Source organism: Cataglyphis hispanica, chromosome 6 (assembly GCF_021464435.1).
Source record: "Cataglyphis hispanica isolate Lineage 1 chromosome 6, ULB_Chis1_1.0, whole genome shotgun sequence".
Lineage (NCBI taxonomy): Eukaryota > Metazoa > Arthropoda > Insecta > Hymenoptera > Formicidae > Cataglyphis > Cataglyphis hispanica.
The window spans coordinates 3164606-3188957 of NC_065959.1; the positions used below are offsets into that span (position 1 = coordinate 3164606).

A 24352-nucleotide genomic window follows, 5' to 3' on the forward strand; every position below is an offset into this window, starting at 1 on the left:
TAGATTAACGAAATGTTCTACAATTTGAAAAATATTTAAATAATTTCTAATATAATTATTGTGTATATAATTATTGTGTTTTTGTGTTTTATTGTGTATATAATTATTCTATAGTTTCCTATAATTTCTATAGTTTTAAAATTCGTTCAATAGAAAAATTCTAAATAAATGAATAATGAGGGATAAATAGAGAATAAATGGATAAATTAAAAATATATTTTTTCTTTGGCAAATATTTAAACTAATATTTCAAAACTATAAAATTTGCTGAATTCCGATAGCAAACTTTCACTTTATCACAATTGCCGCACAGAATAGCAGCTGTTCGTAAATGCTTTATGACGGACTACTTAGCTTAGGTCAGAGAATTAACATCAAATCTCTCGATCGTGGTTTCGCAGCTTATTGCCGTGCGCCTTAACAAGCAAGTATGTCAACAATTTCTTCAATGAACCCATTAGCGAGAGTTGCACTGCGAAATATCAAAGGATCAGCAAGAATGTTATTATGCTCTCAATCTCAGGTAATATATATATATATATATATATATATATATATATATATATATATATATATATAAAATAAATACTAATTTTATCATATTTTTCATGTAAAAAAATTTTAACTTATAGTATAATATTAAATGTATATAAAAATCATAGATAGTTATTTTTAAATCATTTTTTTAAAAGTGATTTGTTCTTTTTTTTATAATTAACTTTATTATTAAGGTTTTAAATGTATGGTTTTATATGTATATATATTTTAAAATGTTTTAAAATGTTGATAAATTAACTTAAATATCTCTTTTTTTTTTTAGAGCATTTATTGTTGCAGAAAGCTTACATCTCAACAAGTATTCGATCGTGAATCAAAATATGGAGCACATAATTACCATCCACTTCCTGTAGCTCTGTGCAAAGCTCAGGGTGTATTCATGTGGGATGTCGAGGGTAAACGATACTTTGATTTTCTAAGTGCTTATTCAGCGGTCAATCAAGGCCATTGCCATCCAAGAATCTACAAAGCAATGGTCGATCAAGCAAAGACTTTAACTCTGACGTCTAGAGCGTTTTATTCCGACATTTTGGGTGAATTCGAGGAATATATTACAAAACTTTTTGGGTATGTAGTGCTTTGCAACTTAAGTATATATTGATAAGATTAATTGATAAAGTAACAGAATATGAGATCTGTCTGTGAAAGCAAAAGTAATATAATAATCTATAGATAACTGTGTAATCTAATCATATAAGGTACATTTAGAATTATTTTGAAAATTTTATTAATATTTCGCGAATAATAAGGCTCAGGATACAAAATAAAATTGATTTTAAAACTAATGCAAACAGATGCGACTCTTTATTAAATAAAGAGAGTAAAAAAGGCTGAAAAAAAGCTAATATACAAATATTTCTTTCGAAAATTGTCTGTATAGTTGTACAATTTTATCATATTTATTCTTAGTGACATCGCAAAAAATTATTCATACTTAATATTTCATACCTTAGCTATGATAAGTGGCTACCAATGAATACGGGCGTGGAAGGTGGCGAAACGGCATGCAAATTGGCACGTAAATGGGGATATTCTTGTAAGGGCATACCACATAATCAGGCCAAGATAGTATTCGCAGAGGGTAATTTTTGGGGAAGAACTATGAGCGCCGTCTCCTCCAGTACCGATCCGAGTAGCTACAACGGCTTTGGACCATTTATGCCTGGCTTTGAGATTGTTCCTTACGACGATCTTCCAGCGCTCCAGCGAGTTCTCGCTGATTCAAACGTCTGTGCCTTCATGGTAGAACCTATCCAAGGTGAAGCTGGCGTTGTGGTTCCTAAGGTAATATTCCATGCAAACATTTAAGCGTATGAATTCGTTTAAAGATTTTCAAGCTTTCTCTTTAAATTTGTCTTTGTTCCGGAAAGGATGGATATCTGAGTGGAATCAGAGAACTCTGTACAAGGTATAATGTCCTATGGATCGCGGACGAAGTACAGACTGGTTTGGCAAGGACAGGAAAGCGGATTGCCGTTGATTACGAGAACGTAAAGCCGGATATCCTGATCCTTGGTAAGGCCTTGTCGGGAGGATTTTATCCAGTTTCCGGTGTGTTGGCAAATGATTCTATCATGCTCACCATCAAACCCGGCGAGCATGGATCTACCTATGGTGGCAATCCCCTGGGATGCAGGATCGCTCTCGAGGCACTTCGTGTTCTGGAAGAAGAAAAACTTGCCGAGAACGCGGAAAGACTCGGGCATGTGCTTAGAGACGAACTGAACAAGCTACCGAAAGATGTAGTCACTTTAGTGAGAGGAAAGGGTCTTTTAAATGCCATCGTCATCAACAAAAAGATCGATGCCATGGAAGTTTGCTTGAAGTTAAAGGAACGTGGGCTTCTAGCGAAACCAACACATGGACATATTATTCGTTTGGCACCGCCATTAATTATTACGGAAGAACAGATACATGAGTGTGCGGATATTATTTCTAAGACTATTCTTACTTATAATTAAATGATATTTGATATAAATAATTATTTTAAAATATATATTAAAATCTATTTTGGACGATGTATACATATAATTTGTGACAAAATTCGAAATAGAATCCTATTTATAATTTTATACGTCGTGTAATATAGAGGACATTTTCAGATAATATATATATATATATATATACGTCACATATATGTCACGCGTGATATAAAGAGATTTGAATTTATCGCAAATTATAGATCATTTAAAGTGAGCTCATGTATATTTTAGCATGTTCTATCAATTCCAATTGTAATTATATTGTACTTTCCAAATAAAACTGTGTGTTCAACAATTTATTATTTTTATATCTATATTGTTCTTCTAATCTATCTCATGTTGCATAAAATTTTATTTAAATAAGATACAATATGTCCGTCGCAATTAATAACATTCTTCATAACGTTCATGCAATATCTTAATGTTAATTTACAATATGCAAGTATGATTTGATATGCATATATCAAAAAAGTTCGATGCTTTTGACAAATTGAAATTATCAAGCAATATTTGCGAGGATAAAATGCATACATTGACGTATGCGCATATTTATCAAATTGCGGATATTGTTTATTCATGAGATGCGATTAAACACGACATATAAATGCAATGCACTTATACGATTATGATGATTTTTTCTATTATGCAGAAAGGTCATCTTGAATCGCATTGTTATCTTGTTGTTATTATCTCAATAATGATAAAGACTAACGTAGCGAGAAAATGTATATGTGTGTATGTAATTTATTATGTTTTGGTTATTAATAGCTTAATACGATAATGTTCTCTACGCAAATAATGATGTGTTCCTAGAGAAATAATACGAGAGATAAAACATGTCGAAAAATATATATGCATATAATTTGTTGCGCTAGTTAAATAATAATTCGTGTGAGATGATTTCCTTGTCTTATTTCAATCAATTTATCATATCGCCAAATTATTTCCCATTCTTAATTAAATAACAAAAAACAACTAAATTCTAAAATAATGTCTGTAATAATGTATGTAATATATGTGATGCGATTATCTGAGAGAAATATGCTATACATATATATTTCTACAAGACTGTAATAATAGTAAAATCACAGAATGTAGTATGATTCTTTTATAAAATGTTTTATAAAATGTCTAATAAATTTTATAAAATTTATATCACTATAAACTCAATGAATAGCTGAATGAATGGTATGTATTTTTCTTCTTTCTCTCTTTTTTATTGCTTTAATATTAAGTATTAGATATATTAGGTTTGTAAATGTGTAATTTTAATTTTCTGAGTAAAATATACATTATTTAATAAATAAAAATCTGTTATTAAAATACATAATACATATTTTTTAACTATTATATTTTCAAGATTTATTCACAAATTTAATCTTTTTTTGCATATATTACATAATCATTCTATCAAATTCTTAACAATGATAAAAAAGATGCTTGGAAATTGTATTAACAAAAGAATTTAATTCAAACTGAATAATTTTATTTTCTTTGTGATTTCCTAATGTAGAAGCCATTTCAGATTATTGTTTGTCATTACTCATTTACTTTGGCACACTGGCGCCCCTTTATACCCTCAGTATTATACTCTTTATCAGATATGATTTCTTTTGTCACAGCATTTATTTTTAATCCCTATCGCAATGCTTGTGTACATGATGCCAGTAAATAAGCAACCATATCTTTTGCCGTATCTTCTACCAATTTGATATAAAAGCAAGATCGACGGAATTGTCATCAGACTATTTCTCGGCATTTTACACTGTCACTTGTGTTAAGCAACAAAAAAGACGGTACCTTTTTGTGCATATTGATATTATATTGATATTATATTATATTATATAGACTTTTTATGTAAAAATACTATATTTAATACTTAATCAGTTAATTAATTGTCTCTCTCTTTCTCTCATCACATTTCCATTTTATAAATCATTTCTCTTTTCGGAGAATTTTACTTCAACTTATTAAAAATAATAATTTTAAATAAATAAAAATAATCGTACATTATACATATTTATCAATTATAAGTAAAGTAAAAAAATATGACCATGCAATCCGCGAGGCAAAGATTCTTCAAAATCGTAAAAGAATCGTACAAGAGAAGGTTCTTAACGACCCAGCAAGTGATTGATCGCGACAATAAATACGGCGGTATACATTTCAAACCGTTACCGGTTGTGCTATCCCGTGGAGAAGGAGTCTATTTATGGGATATCGATGGAAAGCGTTACCTTGATTTTTTGGCGGGATTCTCAACCGTCAATCAGGGCCACTGTCATCCGCGTCTAGTGAAAGTCATGAGAGATCAAGCTGGAAAGCTGACGCATACATCAAGAGCCTTTTACTCAGAACCTCATGGAGAATTAGGAGAATACTTGACAAAACTTCTGGGATGGGATCGATTTTTACCTATGAACACAGGTGTAGATTCATTAAAAAAATTTTCATAAAAAATATAATAATATTTGTTTATATATATATTCCTACTAGCAATTATTACAAGAAACCGATACTGTTTAGTATTATTTACAGAAAGCATAAATTCTATATTCACATATCGCAAAAAATTAGAAAAATTTCATTACTTTTTTTTGTTTTACTTACAATAGGTGTGGAAGGTGGTGATACAGCCATAAAATTGGCCAGACGCTGGGGCTACAGAATAAAGAAGGTGCCGAGTAACAAGGCTACCGTTGTGTTCGCTAATGGAAATTTTTGGGGCCGTTCATTGGCGGCTTTGTCGGCCTCATCGGATCCAAACTGCTACACAGATTTCGGTCCTTATGTACCCCTTTTTGAGAAAGTGCCATATAACGACCCGGTTGCTTTGGAGAAAAAATTCCAAGAGAATCCCAATATTTGCGCGTTCATGGTGGAACCTATCCAGGGAGAAGCTGGTGTAGTAGTGCCGACTGTAAGTTGATATAAAAATATATGGCATTGTGAATACGTATAACAAGTATTGTTTAATTTTATTATTGATGTGTAAAAAGAATATTGAAGAAAAGTTCTTGTTATTTGAATATTTAATTTCTTTACTTAATAAAAACAATGCAAAAAATAAAAACAAACTTAAAAAATAAAAACAAACGAGTACTTGTTCTATCTAAAAACTGGAGTAATATCATTACGTTTTTGCAAGTAGTCAACATTTTTTTTTGTTTTCTGTTTTGTTCAGGATGGTTATTTGAAACGTGTAAGAGAACTGTGCACAAAGTACAATGTTTTATGGATTGCCGATGAAGTGCAAACTGGCCTCTGCAGAACTGGTATGCGTTTGGCAGTCGATTACGAAGGTTGCAGACCGGATATTCTTATTTTGGGAAAAGCACTTTCCGGTGGAATGTACCCAGTGTCTGGCGTTCTGGCGGATGATGAGGTATCCAATACTTTATTGCAGCTGTTAAAATCATTTGTTTCTTATTATTTAATATACATGCAATTTTAGACAAGATATAAAATATTTTAATAATCATAATTTCGTTCAATCTTGAATTGTTATTAAAATTTTATGCAAATACGATAACACATATTTACCATCACGTAGAAGTTTCAAAGTATCGCTATATTTGATGCTAATCGCTCGATTGTTTCGATAAAGATCCGCTAATTATCTTTTCAGATAATGCTCTGTTTGGAGACTGGTTCGCATGGAAGTACTTTTGGTGGAAGTCCGCTTGGAAATAGGGTTGCCCTGGAGGCGGTTAAAATCTTGGAAGAAGAGAATTTGGCGGAGAACGCAAAGAGACTTGGGAATATTCTAAAAGAAGAACTGAGTAAGCTGCCGAAGGAAATTGCGACGGAATTTCGTGGACGTGGTCTTTTGACTGGCCTCGTCATTAACAAAGGTATCATCAACAAGTTATTCGATTAAGCTATCACCGATAAATGTTCGACAAATTAAAACTTTGTTGTCGCGTTCTACAAGCAAAGATAAAATATTTATTGATGCGCACGGAAATTTCGAATCATATCTTGCGACTTTATCCTGTATCGTCGATATCTTTACACGAAAAGCATGATAAAGAGATAAATAGATTATACGTCAAGCAACATTTCTGTATTAAATACAAGAGATACTAAATCTTGTTATACATGATATATTTAATCTTTTGTTTATAGAGTATGCTGATGGTTGGAATATTTGTCTGAAACTGAAAGATGCTGGATTATTATCAAGACCTGCGCACGGTCAAATTATTAGGATATCACCACCATTAACAATCACGGAAGAACAACTGCGAGAAGGTATAAATATTCTAATTACAATCCTAAAAAGTTACAAGTAAGGATATAAAATTCAAAATTACAAGATAATCATAGTTTTATAGCAACTAAACAGTTGTTTTATTAGCAAGTAAAACATTGTTTTTGTTCATTAATTTACTCCAAGAAAAGAGCGTTTAGGATTTTAAATTTTAAATTCCTTTATTCTTTGATAAAGCATGAAGATAATAATTAAGAAAATAAAAATATTTAATTATATAAATATAGATTAAAGAAAACCTTGCAATTATAAAATATGTTTCTTACAATAATCACTTCTCTATGTACATAATGTGTACATAGAAAACACAATGTTCTATGTACATATAAATTACATTTATCAAATAAATTATATATGTGTTTCATTGTGCCTTTTTAAATGTCTTGTCAGACTGAAAGACTGTGAAAACATTTGGTTACATTGATTGCATTTATATATTTTTGAACCAGTATGTAAATTTAAATGCCGTTTTAAGTGATTAGCTAATTTGAATCTCTTTCCGCATAATCGGCATTGATGTTGTCGCAAGGCGCCATGCGAGGCTTCATGGCTTTTAAGATGACTTGATTGCGCAAATCTCTTACCACATAATTTACACACAAAAGGTTTCATTTTAGTGTGGATCCGTAAATGTTCAACTAAATTACCTTTCTGTACAAAACGCTTGTCGCAATATTCGCATTTGTGCACCCTTGACGTTTTGTGTGTTCGTAGATGCATTTTTAAATTATAATTTTGACTAAATTTTTTATCACAAATCTCACATTGCACTAAACCTTTTCCAGTATGAAGTCTTTCGTGAGCTTTCAAATTCTTTAAAAGTTGGAAACGTTTATTACAAGTGCTACATTCAAATTCCTTGCTTCGTGACCTATCGTTATCGCTTTTATTATGTACTTTTATGTGTTCCTCTAAATACGACGGATATGAAAATATTTTATCGCATATCTTACATTGATGCACATTGGTTTTGGTGTGTAATCTCATATGCGCGTTGAGTTTGCTCTTTGATGCGTAAGCTTTACCACAACTTAGGCATTTGAACGGTTGTTGGCCGGAATGAGACAATTGATGAGCAAATAATTTAGATTTTTGTGAAAATTGTTTCAAACATATTTCACACTGGTGCTTCTTCGCGTGAACATCTTCCGTATTTTTCACATCGGATTGTTTATAACTATTATCAGTTGAACATCCGTGATATTCGATTACAAGTTGCCTATCTTTTTCAGGTGCTTTCATAAATCTCAAATTTTCCGTAATTGATATGTTATTTTGAGAATGTATCGTTACATTTTGTATACGCTCCGAACTATTCTCTTGGACGCCATCCAGATCAATATTCTCTGGAAAATTTATATTCTGCATTCCGTCATTATCATCCACAGTGGATCTTTGATATGATAGATTCTGAATGGGATTATCAACAGAATGAAAAGATCTTTCATAACTTAAATTTTGTGGAATATGATTAGAATTTTCACATATCTCTATATTTTCATTATCGCACGATATATCGACATGTTCTGTACTATGTGTTATATTATGACTTATTAATTGTCTCCTATTGGTAAAAGTATGATTGCACAAAGAACAATGCAAGGCACAAGCGGCGCGACTCGAGTTTTCTTCATTCAATGACATAGCATGCATGATATTTGATCTGACTGATGAAGATAATTGCATATTTATGTTACTATCATTGGCAAAGTTTGATCCAATATGAGTAAAATTGAGATACGAATTTTGAGATTCCACAATGTGCATGTGTTGCATAGGTATGCTATCCTGTATAAAAGGTAAGTGCAATCGATTGTGGGCATAAAGTTCTTGATAAGTGGCAAATAGCGCACCACATTCCATACACTTTAATGTCTTGTGAGTATTTTGCACGGGTATAAATCCTTGATTTTGTTGATTTTGATAGAGTTTGCAGCCAGAAACAGTTGCGTAAGATGTTAGGCCAGATACCTATTTAAATATACTCGATTGTAATTTTACATACATATACAGGATATTTCAGAAATGGACAGACAAACTTTGAGGGTGAATTTTCTACAAAAACAAGAAAAAAATTATATACCTAAAAATGCCTGTTTTATGAGTTATAATCTAAAGATTATATTCAATTCAGTGCCATGATCTAAATCTATTAGGTTTTTATCCAACACTTAAAAGCCCTAGTTTACTGCAACTAAAATTGCAAATAAAGAGATACTTCACCAACACATAGTAAGTGCCTGTGAAACCATTTGCAATCATCATGGGATCTTTGAAAGGATGCGATATATTCATGCATGCATTAAAGCAGGTGGAGAACATTTTGACCATTTGTTATGAATTGTAAGATAAACAAAATTGAACTAAAGATATATTACATTGCCCATGTGCCACTATAAATATATTCTTTCAATTTTTGTTGCTGGAATCTTTCGATTATAACTCATAAACCAGGCATTTCCAAACATATATTTATATGACATTTTTTCCCTGTTTTTATGTAGAGGACTGATTCTCAAGTTTGTCCACCTATTTCTGAAACATTTTGTATAATTCCATATATTACAATTTGTACATTTGTAAATTATGATTTGTATTGGTACCTTCAACGCTGCCTGTCGCAAAGCTCTGTCTGCTGCACGGCATTGTTCTCTGTATAAAAGAGCCGATTCTGCTCTGGTAACACAACGATCGCACATTTTCTCTGGTAAGCCATCTCCTTGCCAGACCTACAAGTATCCAAAACGCACAAAAGGATATTTTCACAAACTTGAAGAGACAATAGACAAGATGTATCGCTTACCTCCAAGCAAGAAAGCGATCGCAATTTAGCGGCGAGCGATGAACCAGCCGGGCCAACGAATAAGCATACCATTTTGTCACCGTCTTCCCTCAAGCATGTGCGACACAATTTACTAATGTTCTCGCTGTCAATCTCTTTTGTCACTATAAACATTCTTCCACCGTTTTCTTTCTTTAACCGCTTTCGGAATTATGTTTTCACGGAACGTCTCCGTGCATAGATATTAATATACATGGATGGAAGCAGCGTGATTCACACAGTGTCCGATATCTGTATCCAATAGAAAAAACTTTTAGTTTTAGAGCAAGGATTGAATAAACTGTTAACTTTTATAAATAAAAATTATTTATGAACTTTTAACTTTTAAATAATTTCTTTTCTGTTTTGATAGTTTTAATTTAAACATTAATTTAGACATTATTAGACATTATTAATATTTAAATAAATCCTGTTATAAAAGTTTTCATTTTTAACAGTTATATATATATATATATGTATATATATATATATATATATATATATATATATATATATATATATCGTATTTTTAAAAAATTCTGAAGAAATATATTTTCTAAAGTTTATTTTAAAGTAAAATATGAAAATTAAAATTTGTTTTAATTAATATTATTTAAAGAATTAAAAACAAGATAAATGTAAAAGAAAAAAGTAGAGATTATAATTTTTTGTATCTGTCTTATTTCGAGCAGTATGTAAGAAGATATTTGAAATGAAACATAAACAAACAATAATTATAAATGTGTATTATTCAGTATTAGTAAGTAAGATATTTTCCAAATTATTTTCATATTTGTTCTCATGTCACTACTTGATTATCTAGAGAAACTTTTACTTTTTCCGAGCCGAATAACAGTTTCTATTTATATGTAATTTTTTTCTACTCCCAGAAAGAAGAAAATAAAATAAAATTATATTTCATGAATAAAAATTTTAGAATAAATAGATTTCATTTTATAACTGTTTCTTTGAAAAAAAAAAAATATATAAATATACAAATTGCTGCTATTTAATAACTGATTGTAAATTTTTACAGTTTTGTTCAATTCTTATTTTGGAGCCAAAAATATTGCTAGTTAAAGTCACTAAAAAACATGCTCTTCTATTGGATATCGGACATCGGCAGCTAGTTATATATTTTACGTCTCCGCGATAGCTACGTTGCCATATTTGATTCGTCTCGGATGACATAAGATGGCGCAATCATGTCGCAGAGTTCCCGCCGACAGACATCTTTGTGATTAAGCGCGAACAAATCTTTGAATTATGCAAAGATTTCTAGTTTTGGAGATATGATGCTTTAAAACGTACATATCATGATACATTCATGTAATTTATGCGTTGCTTATTGCAATGGATACATTTTTTCATGTTTTCTTATTAGAATAATTACACGTTAACAAATTGAACGAGGATTTTAATTGCAAGCGATATGCGAGATATGTATATGTTATTCTCATATTTTCAATGCGTACAGAGATTAATGCGTATATACTCGTGTAAATATTAAAGTGCGATAATATGTAATGATTTATATTTTGCGCATGCATATTTTTATAAATTATTATATATGAAAATGTATTATTCTTGTGCGAAACATTTTCAAATCATATAGAATTGTTTGAAGACACATTTTATTATACTGTAAGATACAAAACGTTTTTTTAAAATTAGAAATGATGATTTAAAAATAAGGATAAAATTTCTTTATCTTTAAATTAATTTTTTTTTTTTTTGATGGAAAAATGTATAGGTTAAATTATGTAAAATATAAATAAATTATAAAATAAAGAAAATAATCAATAAATAAATATACATAAATTATAAATTATATTTCTAAAATTTGACTTTCGTTATTATTCTACTAGCAAAACTGAAGATAAAATCGTTGAAAAGCGAATACGAGATATTTCATGTCTTATCTATGATACTACTCGAAACTTTCAAGAAAATGCAAATTCTTACAAAGAATTAATTACCATAAGATTCATCTTGAAAACAGCAGAAAGTGTCAATAATAATAATAAATAAATTCGAGTGTCTGAAAAAAAGAAATATAATATCGCACTTTGTGTTTCTTTTTTAGATCGACATGAGAGAAGGAACAGGCATGGTCGCGCGTTCCTGAATGAGAATCAATAAGTAGCACCGACTACAGTAGGGGAAAGCTCTGTTTGAATACAGCTCGGAGAGAATATAGGGAATAGAACGAGACCGAACGGATAAGGGTGTGTAAGGATGAAGGGGGAGGATTTCCAGGCGGGCGGGAAGGGCAATGAACCGAATAAGCGCGTTGCCGGTTGCCGGTTCTCATAGCTGGCTTCAATAGGCGGTAGACGCATTTGAACGGCGTCGGTCTTCTTCGATGTACTTTGACATATAAATACATTGAAGAAGACCGACGCCGTTCAAACGCGCAATCGAGCGCAGAGTGCGAGTTCACGGCGTCTTGCGTGAATAGAGTATGCATACGTGCGAGTGTGACCCCGAATGTGTTTGGTTTTTGTTTCCGCTTGAGTTTTGCGAAGGGAGGAATAGATTAAAAGAGCGATGAGAAGCGCGTGTGTAAGTGGTGTACAGTGACCGTTGAAAATGATGATAAGGACACCGACGCTGTGGTCAATATCAATGTCAATGTTGCCCGTGACTGAAGTCAAGGCTGTTGATTTTGATCAACAATCAACAGCCTTGACTTCAGTCATGAGAGCATTGATTCTTTCAACGAGCTTCATCACGTACAGCATCATATCAGACAATACTGACAGACGAGTCTTCAGATGGCAAATTATGAAAAGATTACGAAAAGTACAATTTGATTGTAAGAACATTCAATGGTGTATGTTAACGATGCACAGGTTGAGATTTTTATTAAAATGTCAATAAAAATCTCAACCTGTGCAGCGTTAAAATACAAAAGTAAGATATAAAAATACATACTGTGCATCGTTAAAATACAAAGTAGATTTTTAAAAGATTTCAAAAATTTTTAAAGACTGCTGGGTTATCATTGACAAAAATCCAATAGAGGAAGAAAAATTGATAGATGGTAAGATGTCAAAATAATTTTTAGTAATTTAAAAAAGTATTAATCTTAATTTTAAAATACTCTTGTATATTTATTGTTCATGAATATTGTAATTAGGATGTATTACCACTGTGATGGCTTACGATATTGAAGATAGAAATGCTGATCAGCATATCGCTTTTTTACTTCATCGTTAAAGAAGATAGACAATCAAATCTAGTTGCATGAAATTAAAAAAGCCTAGATGGTTATTCAATGTTGACTGTGAGTTTTAGATTAAAGGCTATTTTTATCGGATATCTTATAAACTTAATTTTAATTTATTTTATTTTTACATTTGCAGGTGATTGTAATGGCGTAAGAGACGAAAACGGATCGTCTGGTGCGTTGTCATTTACATCGATAACAGGGTGTTGGTTAACATCACTCTTTTATCTGTAAAAGACGATGCACCGTTTCTTGATATATCTTCCATTGTTTGCGATGAAAACAAGCTGCACGATAATGGAGCTAAAGCACGAGATTCTGACGAGAATGGTTCGCCATTCGAATTCCGAATTGATGTCAGTGCTGATGATGAAATCAGATCCAAGTTCGATATTCGAGGAAATTCTCTACATGCGCTAGCTGGAGATTAATCGCGAAGAGCGGAAGAGCTACACTATATCGATCGCGATCAGGCAGCGGTATGTCTTCTATGATAGGTATCTTGACATTCCCTGTTATCAATAGGTGATGAAAATGCAATCCCATGCAAGAAGGTCTCGAAGTCTATAGATGGCATACTTTGCTGTCGAGTACATCGAATGATACCTTTGTATTGAAATTTACTATTTCGTATTCACCAATACCAGCACGTTTGTCGATGTAGAGTGACAAACGTGCTGGTATTGGTGTATATGAGATATGCTGAGCCACTATGCACTTGCTATGCACCATAAACTTTACTATAATTATGTCACGAGTGACTATATGAACACTTTATATGAATCCCGTTTATTCGGGAAAGTGATGCGTATCTTATATTGATCCTTAAGATGAATTTTTATATTGTGTCGATAAAAAACTTATCGCGTTTATGTTATCATTTTACACTAGAAGTAATATATATGTAATAAGTGGGAGAAGAGAAAGAATAGTGCGTTCACTGTACGTTGCACGAATATAAACATTAAAAGTTCTGGATTATCGTATTCTCGTTGTATGTATTTCGACGGGTTGTTGAACAATCTACATTTCCATATGTTAGGCGATCTTTTCGTTTTTCTATGTAATTACATAATTACGAATATAATTATGATATTGTATTTTGAGAAATTATAATAACCGATGCTTCATACATAGATTAAAAGTATATAAAACAGATAATCTGCAGCATAACTGTTATATTATGTAGATGGCTTAATACTTTGTCAATGATTAAAAATCATTTATTAATAATAATTAATGAATGTTGTATAAAAAAGTGATTTAAGAAAACTTTTTAACGAAAAAGACGGAGCAGATTTTCTTTCGTAAATGTTTATGAAGTTACTTAAACGTTTTAACGCTTGTCATTGAATAACGATTAAGACAAAATTGATAAAATATATCAGATTCGTAATTTAGTCATTTGCTAAGAGAGATATAAGATTATTTGTATTGAAATATTTTTTGTGCGTTATCTTGCAAAAATTCACTTTTTTTTATAAATATTTGAAGCGTTACATTGACAAGATGTTATTTCAATATGAAAGGTTTGTATGATAAAGTTAATTATTATAATAAAGAGATTAATGAGTGTATAAAATGTAGTAGACTAATATATAATCATACAACAATTTAAGATAAATATTGCTCGATTTTTCTATATTATTTTATTAATGAGCTAATATGCTAATTTTATTAATTAGCATATTACACATAATAAACAAAGAAGCATAAACATTTTATAACTTTTTTCTGTTAAAAAATATTTTTTTATTTATATTTACCTTAGAAAATCCTCTCAGTAAACTTGTATTAACCAAATTTATAATTGTCACTTCATAAAAAATAACTTGGTAAAAAATGTTAAGTAATTGTTACTCTTCAGCAATTTCTTATGCCTATATCATCGTTTTTATTGTTTGTCTAGAAAACATAAACAAAAAATAGATGAAATATCAAGAGTTCGTAAATGCTATTGATAAATGTTTCTTCTTATTTGTATGATTGGTTAGACTTCAGATATGACCATACCTATACGCCAGTTGGTGTGATAAATGTTTACTCATTACTGCCTTTTTAAGTTTAAATGATAGGAGATGATAAGAAATCTTGAATCATGAATTCTTTGACGTGTGCAGAGAGGTCTGAGAGAGCCCACGCGGCCATTTCTTATGAGACTGTTTTCCTAGCTGTCACAGTGGCGCTAACTGGATCCATTTTAGAACCGGCCGAAACTACATGGCCAAATTTACTTTTCTGCTATGGTAAAACGATCGAATGGTACATGTCCATGCTAGATCCATAATTGTGGATGAAAAGTACGAAAATATTATGGATCGACTAATATGTTTTATTATTAGCTGCGCGAGATTTTTTTTCATTTTAATACATATTGCGGACAGCAATAGATGTATTTTATTGTTGGAATATTTTTATTAAAATCATTAAATTATTTATAACGTATATATAGCGTAGAATATTTTAGTCTCACAAGAAATAAATAATTACTTTAGACTTTACAAATTAAATTTGTTTTAGAGTTAATAGTTTTTAACTGATCAGAGTTCCAAAATCTTTTACAGGAGACATCCTTTATTTATAGTATTTCATGAATATATATCTAACTTGATTTAATCTGTGTCTTATTCATACTAAATTCATTGCACACCCAACACACACATACACAAAATAAATTTCGAGAAATCTGTGTTTTCTGTTTTACAAACACATTAATGAATTTCTCTCTCGGATCTTTTTAGGTAGTACAAATATATTTCGAAAAATGTGTAATATATACATATTATATAAAAGAAAAAAGTATATTACACCTATATATGTTATATTTGAATGGAAAAACCCTAAAATTTTATGTATGATATTAATATTTTATTTACAAAAATCCATGTTGCATTTATCGATACCATCTCGGTGTGAAAAAAATGAAATCAAAAGTGCTATTTATAGATGGATTTTGTTTCATCTGCTTTGATTTACGATGACTAATAATCAGATGATTTATATTGCTGACTATATCGATTCTGTTAATGAAACTGATAGTCAAACGGATAATATTGATAGCACAGTAATACGATAAACAATATTATCATTATTGAGATAGGCAAAGGCATGTACTCGACAAATTAGCAACAAGTTATGTTAAAAATGCGTTAGAATTTATTTCACAACAATAACGATTGATGCAAATATGCATTTGATAAAATGTCGCAAATTTTTGAATTTAATTTAATTTAATTTTAAAATACAAAATGCCAAACTAAAATATTAATTACTTGATATTAATTAAATATTAATATTACTAAATATGAATTATTTAATTAAATTATTTAATAAATATTAAATAATTTAGTTAAATAATTTAAGAAAATTAATAGATAATATTAATATTAATGTAACTAAGGAAACGTATGTAATAATCGATATATCATCGAGAAACACATTCCCGTTTTTCAACAACTCGAATGTAAATTCAAATTTCGCAAAACGGGGTTTTAACGATGCGTGTATAAATTTTTGGTAAAAGCTCTTTTGAATAATAGATTCGACAACTTCGTGCAATGATCCGAAAATATCGCGCAAAATGTGGTATTCAGCTCATATAATACACACCGGACCAATGCTACCGTATGTTTCACTAAATTAATTAGTTCGCGTAGATACAAATTTCCTATAACTTGTAAAATAGGATTTATATGTGTGCGTAAATATACAACACATGATGTTTATAAATATGTCATTAAAAATATAAAATTGATGTAAAATACTGACAACAATATAAGACCCATTAGATCATTTTCTTTTTCTTTTAGAAGATGTTAATAAAATCCTTAAGTAAGAATAGTTGAAATATTTTTTTCTTATTAGAAAGATGGAGAAATTTAATTCGAAATTTTTTTTTCGATTTTTTATTCTCGGTAAATTCAATTTTAATGTAGATACAGCATATCTTAACAAGTTTCGACACATGATAAAATTCTTAGATTGATATATTAGAAAGGTATTCTTTGAGATATATTATATTACATAAAAATCTGGTGATATAAAATATATAATATAAATATAACAATATAAAAATAATGGAACAGTGTTTTACGTGAACGATACATGCTAGCATAAGAAAGTGAACGCGTATGCAATTTGTTACAAATTCTTAAACATTTTTATGATATTTAAAAAAAAAAAAAATTATTTAAATTGTCCTATCTCAAAAATAATTTTTAAATTAAAAGATAACTCTGTTTGATGTAGTAGCAGTAAAAAAATCTGACATTTAATTTATAGGTTTTTTATTAGAATTAATATTCTATTGAAATATAATATATTGTTATACTTATCACGCTTCAAATAAATTTGCTGCAAAAATGCGTCAAAGAAAATTTTAAATCGAAATACATATATACGTATAATCGTTGAGAATTGGAAAAAAATTCTTCGAGAGTTTTTTACTCTCGTTGCGGCGTATGATGATGGAGATTGAATTTCCTCGTTTCGGAACAATCCTCCCATATTGATACATCTACTCAAGATTCGATCTCTCCCGTCCATACGTGCGTGCGTGTATTCGAATCGTGATTTAGACGAACGAGTAAGAAAACGAGCAAAATTTCCTGCAAGAATATTCTTCGAACGAGTTTTCCGACAAACTCGATCTAAGAAGTAAGAACGATACGCGCATGTTTCTGTTTACAAATGTAGATTATTGCGGATACATTCAAACACACAACATGACAAATGTTTCTTTGTTTATCGATAATTCTCACATAAAAACATGCTCGTTTCAATATGGATAGATACTTTTATACTTCAATATCTTCCGAAAAATAATGAGACAGTATTACACCTATCTCTTTCTAAAAGTAGCAATATAAATAAGTCACAATTAAATAAATTATTATACAAATTAATTGTAATGTATTTGCCTTTATATATATTTCATCCAAAGATGATATTTCGAGATATAATCATAAATTATTCAGTTTTTTGAAGACGTCGTCTAATATATTTTATTTTCAAAATAATTTAGTCTGTTACAATATTCTAGTCGGCAAATATGCTTTCGGGCAAACAATCAGTTAACAAAATTTCTGGCTAATTGAAACTTCCAGTTCCATTTGCCCTTTCAAAAGTTTCGTCACGTGTCTGAACGAGGTAGGTGACACATGGGAAGGATGATACAAAACGAGGACACAGCTTTATATGCTTCTCTGTCGAATGTTGTTGGCGTATAATTTTAATAGTTTATATAATGTGCCTAGTTCTCTAGAGGAATAGAGTTATGGTAATGCTTTTTATATTTTGATATTTTTCTTGATAAACTTTGTGACTATTTTTGATTATTTTTATCTGTACATACGTACAGATATATCCACTATTTACATATTTTTCATATTTAATTTATGTTTATTTACATATATAATTTACTAAAATGTTTTTCTTGTTCAAGGGAATGATGTAATATTTTATTCGTTGGTATTTTTTTATTGCTTTAAATGATAATAACAATATAATAATTTTGTAATTCTATGACGTATTTTACGGTCGTTGGAAATTCCGCGTAAAAATTGTAAGATAAAGTGTACAGGCAGAAAAATTTATTAATTATATTGCGGGTAAAAACTAAAGAGTAGGTTTTATATTAAAATACTTTTACTTGATTATGCAAAAAGTTAAAAAATATATGGTTTTTATTATCATTCCTAAATCTTTATTTTTACGCAAGTTGCCTTCGTTCTCGCTTTATTTAGATTGTTGTACTTCTCGTCGCATTATTTGGGTATGGACACTATATTCTTCTAATTTTTCGAAACTCGTTATCGCTTGGATACATGAAAGCTGCTCGGTATCTTGCTTCTCAAACGAACGAAGTAAAACCCGCAGCATCGAATGCAATTTATTTTCCGGGAGATAATGTCCGTATCAGACGTCTTTTTCCGCGCTAGGCTAGAAACGAACGTGCGACACCGAGACAAAGTGACAAAGCAGCAAAACGAGAGAAGAGCCGAGAGAAGATCAAGAGAAAGAACGCGAGATAGAGAATTGAATTTTCTATACATACAAGCACGGTTCTAAATAAATGGCATACTGAAAGCAGTTTGAAACACGAAGCCCAGGTTCTCTCATTTCGCTTCTTCAAAGAACTAGTCTATAAAGATATTTTTTTCTCCTTAATGATTAAAAAGCAATGCTTGTACAGCCGTCTTTGAAATTCAGTTTAGGTATCGTAAATCCATGACTGTTATTATTAAATGAGATCTTTTATGTAAGCGTTAATAAGTTGTAAAGGATATCCTTAATTTCTGTTATCGATTTCTAATTCTTGTTTACATGAATATATTTTTGGCATTTAAATATTACATTTTTTGAAATGAAAACGTATTATCGTTTTACTCGGTGCAAAGTATAAGACTCATCATAATCGATTTTAGAAAATATTCTTTGCGCTTTTACACGATATTGCATCGTAATTTGAGGATATTTTCCATTTTCATTAATTGCATCATCATGGCAATATACTAAATTATAAAATATAATACTAAGAAAACACTATGCAAGATATTACTATCGCTGAACAGACATTTTATCGCGAAATGCGCTACTCAGAATACATTTACTAAACTGCTGATAAGAAATCTTGTTCTTTGATCCAACATATTTGGTGGCTTTTATTCTTCGGTCCGAATTGCGAGCCAGTTAAATTTATCGGCGACAGGAAAATGGATGAAGCGCCTCAAGAGAATTTTCCGATAAACGAACAGAAAAATATGAGGAAATATGATTTAGCGCGAAAACGGGACTTGTCATCGACTCGATTATATCTATCACCTGTAAATTAATATAATAATAGATTTTATTTTTCGATTTAATTGTTTGCGAAAAAATATACGATAAACATTGTTTTAATTTAAGGCTGTTTTGGCTATACAATAACAAAAAATTGTAAAAATTAAAAAATAAAGAACATATTTCTTACGTTTATATTGTTTGAAAAATAAATAATCTGGATTATAAAAAGAATTAAAATATCGCAAAATATTATTTTACGTTTTAATAAAAGAAAATAGTTATAGTTAATATTTTTTCGAATTTATAAAAATTTTTGCTTATGAATACTACCTGCAAAATCAATTGCAAAAAAAAAAAAATAATTTACAGAAAGAGAAATAATATTTTTCTACAATTTTTAGTAAATAATTTTTAAACGAGTAAGTGGATTTAAATCAAGTTTTGCACAACTACTTACTAGAGTTTTCTTCATATATGTCATAATTTCATTGACAATGGTTTTTCTTTGTCAATTTTCTCAATAAATGTTACATTTTCCACCAAGAATCAATATTAACTTTAAACCTAAATAATTTCCTTGCTAAGAGAATTGTGCTCAGGCTTTGCACAGATACTCAGAAAAAATAAGAAAGTGCCATAAAAGGCACTCCCCTTTTGAAAAACTATGAAATGTTTGTTATTTTTAAAAAATATAAAATACATTTCGAGAGATTGTGCAATGTATATAAAAAAATATTTTTATTTAAGCGTGATGTATTCTCGTGATTTTTTGTGTACGTAATGTGAGTGTACGTATATAGAGCGGGGGCGAAACCGGTAGTCGCACGTGTATAACGCGGAATAAATGGAGAATCCCGAAGGGGATTTGTTTGACACGTCGCAAGGCATCTCGTACGGTCACCCCGTAGTGCTATCCATAAATCATAATTCGCTCGACAAAGTATAAGGCTCGAGCATCGTTATCGCGGACAGTGATGGAGTTTTTATAGTAGACTTTGTGCTACTTTTATTATCCGCATCGTATTGCAAGATTACTCGATGTCTTTCGTTGTATCTCTAATTGTTCTCGCGATGAAGGAATACAAATTAAAAGCCATAGCAATCGAACAAAATGATTGCATCTTATGTTTTAATAAAATTTTATCATTTAACTTATTATCGCGTGAAAATAAATTGAATGTGTGTCGCTCTTTGTTATGTGAATATTGAAAATAATAACAAATAACTATAGAAATGTGCAATTAAATGTGGCGTAGCTTGATATTTTTCATATAATAACAAAATGTCGACAAAAATAATGACTAAAAACGGGAAATAAAAGATGTATGAACAAAATGTTATAAATATACTAGCATATATAACTAAATATCAATTTATAAATGTCAATTAAGAATAGCATGCAGGAAAAATGTTGTTGAGTTATATACGTATAATGATCATTTATAGAAACAGATGTAGCATTATTATTTAAAAAAATAACATTTTATCCGTTATCGGATTTGTTGTGTCATAGAAGAATAAGTCGATTAACTTATATGTGCAAGTTTATGAAAATGGATTTCCTGAGAAAAGATTATTTATAGAATCACTAAAATATGTAACTGAAAAGTTTTAACAGATATGGAGATATCAAAGTTATGCATTGTCGATATACATATAATTCCTTTAGGAGCAAAGTTTCGATATCGATAATGCATCCTTCATATGGTACGGCTCAGGAAAAGGAGTCCGCAGGCAAACGTTGAAAATACGAGAATGGAGCTTGTGCCGAGCTTTTGGGTCCAAGATGATCTCATAGGTATGCATGAAGCACAACGGCTGTCGAACTATAGTCAATTACAGTCTATAATTATGGGATTGGTCATGCTGAGTTTAGCCGTGTCTCATTAGCCCGGTTCTTCCCCTGCAACTAACTTGCCCGCTGGTCGTCTAATTTGGAAAGTTGTTTAACTGAAAGCGCTTACCTATGCACCCTGTACCCCGGATTGAGGACACTGTTCGCTCGATGTGGATACATATGCTGGCGGGATAGAGATTGTATGTGTGTGTGTGTGTATGTGTATATGTGTGTGTGTGTGTGTGAGAGAGAGAGAGTTCCTCGGGAGGCTAAGTCTGATTCCGCGTTGTGACACTACGATCGGATTACTTCTTCAATTTTCATCGAGCAAACATTTATAATTTTATTTTTACATTTTTTATTATTTTTTATCGCGACATTATCTTTTTTATCATTTCTAATTTTTTTATATATTCAAGTTTTGATAAGATAATACGTTTAAAGAAACATATCACGTTATGGGTTAATAAAAAATTTTCAAACATATTCAGCAGCAGTAATAAATGATTGACAATAATTTACTGACATTTGTCTTATGTATTGTTCACCATAAATAGCTTGTCTTTGAAACATTATACTGGAATATATTTTTATTTTGAATGTCACATTTTTTCCGCTGCAGTCAATATAAACGTAATATTCTAGGGGAAAAAAAATAGTAGATACGAACGCTTTGTATTCCTGAAATAACTTCGATTGTGTGAAAAAAAAAGAGCATGAATCGCGAAAAGTTTAACTAAACTCACGGATTTATCACGGAGGTCACATCTCGGTGAACAATGGCACATCTATTTAACTTGCCTCTGTGCTTGCGCGGAAAATGGAAAGATAAGCGCTCAGGATTTATACGTCAACGGCGTTCCGTCGATGATCGACGCGTATGATCGCGATACCGCGACGCATCGCGCTGTCCACCAAATTGACATGCTTCGATCGAGCACGTTTTTTTTTCTATTCGGAAATTTAAAATCGGAATTGATTCGATTAAAGATCCCCTCTTTCATGCGCGTATAGCATTGAGGTAATGATATACGAACACAGACAAGCGCTCTCGCGATTAGTTAGCGCGGTGTCGGCGAATTGCGCTGCGGCAAATAGTGCTTGCAGGCCATTCGATGGCACATTGCGGTCCCCATATGCAAATCAAAATAGGTCCGGAACCGCTTCCGAATGTAATTTACGGCAACGAAACGTTCGGCCGTGCCATCCGCCGAACTCCACTGCCAGAAAATGTATTACGACTTAAATAGCCTGACAGCCTGTTTTTCGATGTCGTTCGTAATTCGTTAGTGATTAAAGCGTTGTTAGAAAATTATTATAATGAAAATTGCATTTATAATGCGGAACGAACTGCTGCATTCTAAAAAACGCGATATATATATATATATATATATATATATATATATCATTACATTTTTTTAATTAAGTCTTTTAATTTTCGAAAATATTTTATCAATGTTGCCGCAAATTTATCTGTTTTCGATAATTCGTTTTTGGATTGTAATTATTACATATCATTAATTATATTACTCTGTTAAATATTTGACTTATAATTCTGTATAACTTTTACAGCATTGCATGCTTACAAATTACGCATTATCTCGATTAATCTCAATAAAGTGCTATTAAATTTTTTTGCAATTTTGTCGAACAATAGAAAATTAAAAAAAAAAAAATAGAAATTGGCAAGGACGATATGACGTAATAAAGAAAATTGCAATTATATACGATGATGTATTGTTGCACCTACCTAGGTATATCATCTATATTGCCGTAGGGCGATCTATTTTATGAGAAATCCGTAAATAATATCGTTCACGTATCGTCGACTTTTGTTCATATTGTCTAGATAAATTTCCCATTAATTTGATCACGCACGTGCTAGACACCTCCGTTCAAATAGAGACACGTAGATGAGTAGATTGATATCGCGACGCGCCGGCATTTTTTTTTACATAAACATCATTTATAAAGAATTTCAAAATGAGAAAAAAGTAATATCGGAACGCTATGGGAATTTATTATGTCGCGATGGTATACGCTATTATCTAATTTATTTTCTACCTGTAATGGGTGAACACATTCTCTCTCGCGGGGATTATACTTTATTCACGCGGCGTAAAAAGGCGCGACTTATTATCGAGGCTGACTTGATGACCAATCTTAATATTCGCGCCAATTGTTCCTTTCGATCGGCAGCGGCGAATAAAAGAGCTCTCTGTTAAAAATGTTATGTCATATGCCAAAACATTGATAAAAACATGAAAATTTCGTAGATTTCGTGTTCTATCTATTTCTTTTGAATATCTGTGCAAAAATTGAGTAACATTTCTCTTAATGATTTGGAATTTATTTAAGTTTAAAGTAAACTATTGATTCTTATGACAATCGCGTATTGTACTTATTGATAAATTTGACAAGTTGATTTCGAGGGTATTCACGATTCAAAAATTTTTGTCATGAATTAAGAAAAATATTTTAATTACATCTATTTTCTTTCACGAAGATGTTAAAAACCATATTATTTTGTAATACTTTAATTTTTTTTTATAAGCCAGGTTTATTTCTTTAATTTTTCAAACAGTATAAACGTAAGAAATATATTTTTTTTTTAATTTTGACAGATTTTTACTGCTACGATATAGCCAAAAAATTAATCTTAATTCGATTATGGCAATATCGATTCCCTGACGCAAGAATCGAATCGGTCTGCGGCTTGTGTGGCGTAGCGTTGTCACTATTTAAAACCACCTCGATGATTTTTGATGAGCCGATGGCAATATTTAATGAAATATACTCACGACACTAAAATTCACTTCTTCAAGCAGAATTTGCGTCAATTATACCGGGGGATACTGAGTCGTTT

The 24352-nt window shown here is 30.8% G+C and overlaps 3 protein-coding genes and 2 long non-coding RNA genes across 5 annotated transcripts; 3 read left to right on the forward strand and 2 right to left on the reverse strand.

Annotated features, from left to right (window-relative positions):
- The first annotated feature begins 401 nt into the window (after positions 1-401).
- On the forward strand, positions 402-2841 carry LOC126850292 (ornithine aminotransferase, mitochondrial-like). Its single transcript, XM_050593144.1, has 4 exons — positions 402-523; positions 821-1125; positions 1512-1842; positions 1929-2841. Exons 1-4 carry the CDS (start codon positions 431-433, stop codon positions 2517-2519), a joined length of 1320 nt encoding a protein of 439 aa, XP_050449101.1. The 5' UTR covers positions 402-430; the 3' UTR covers positions 2520-2841.
- LOC126850386 (uncharacterized) lies at positions 2081-5298 on the reverse strand. Its single transcript, XR_007687539.1, has 3 exons — positions 5151-5298; positions 4778-4955; positions 2081-2219 (listed from the first exon to the last, which is right to left on the reverse strand). It is a non-coding gene; the product is annotated as an uncharacterized LOC126850386 (long non-coding RNA).
- LOC126850303 (ornithine aminotransferase, mitochondrial-like) lies at positions 4270-7177 on the forward strand. Its single transcript, XM_050593162.1, has 5 exons — positions 4270-4967; positions 5156-5460; positions 5725-5925; positions 6169-6394; positions 6669-7177. Exons 1-5 carry the CDS (start codon positions 4589-4591, stop codon positions 6833-6835), a joined length of 1278 nt encoding a protein of 425 aa, XP_050449119.1. The 5' UTR covers positions 4270-4588; the 3' UTR covers positions 6836-7177.
- Positions 7162-15030, reverse strand: LOC126850260 (zinc finger protein ZFP2-like). The gene is made up of 5 exons (XM_050593077.1): positions 14880-15030; positions 14633-14771; positions 9617-9886; positions 9417-9542; positions 7162-8784 (listed from the first exon to the last, which is right to left on the reverse strand). The coding sequence occupies exons 3-5, from the start codon at positions 9767-9769 to the stop codon at positions 7162-7164; spliced, it is 1902 nt and encodes a 633-aa protein (XP_050449034.1). The 5' UTR covers positions 9770-9886; positions 14633-14771; positions 14880-15030.
- On the forward strand, positions 12407-13925 carry LOC126850387 (uncharacterized). Its single transcript, XR_007687540.1, has 3 exons — positions 12407-12680; positions 12777-12923; positions 13003-13925. It is a non-coding gene; the product is annotated as an uncharacterized LOC126850387 (long non-coding RNA).
- Positions 15031-24352: the final 9322 nt, after the last annotated feature.

Bases quoted from the DNA above. Each gene is read 5' to 3' on its own strand.
- LOC126850260 (XM_050593077.1), bottom strand. From the start codon at position 9,769: ATGTTTATAGTGACAAAAGAGATTGACAGCGAGAACATTAGTAAATTG. The intron at 9,543-9,616 runs GTAAGCGATACA...GGATACTTGTAG, and splicing joins GATCGCTTTCTTGCTTGGAG to GTCTGGCAAGGAGATGGCTT. The intron at 8,785-9,416 runs GTACCAATACAA...ATATTTAAATAG, and splicing joins TGCGACAGGCAGCGTTGAAG to GTATCTGGCCTAACATCTTA.
- LOC126850303 (XM_050593162.1), top strand. From the start codon at position 4,589: ATGACCATGCAATCCGCGAGGCAAAGATTCTTCAAAATCGTAAAAGAA. The intron at 4,968-5,155 runs GTGTAGATTCAT...TACTTACAATAG, and splicing joins ATTTTTACCTATGAACACAG to GTGTGGAAGGTGGTGATACA. The intron at 5,461-5,724 runs GTAAGTTGATAT...TGTTTTGTTCAG, and splicing joins CTGGTGTAGTAGTGCCGACT to GATGGTTATTTGAAACGTGT.
- LOC126850292 (XM_050593144.1), top strand. From the start codon at position 431: ATGTCAACAATTTCTTCAATGAACCCATTAGCGAGAGTTGCACTGCGA. The intron at 524-820 runs GTAATATATATA...TTTTTTTTTTAG, and splicing joins TATTATGCTCTCAATCTCAG to AGCATTTATTGTTGCAGAAA. The intron at 1,843-1,928 runs GTAATATTCCAT...TGTTCCGGAAAG, and splicing joins CTGGCGTTGTGGTTCCTAAG to GATGGATATCTGAGTGGAAT.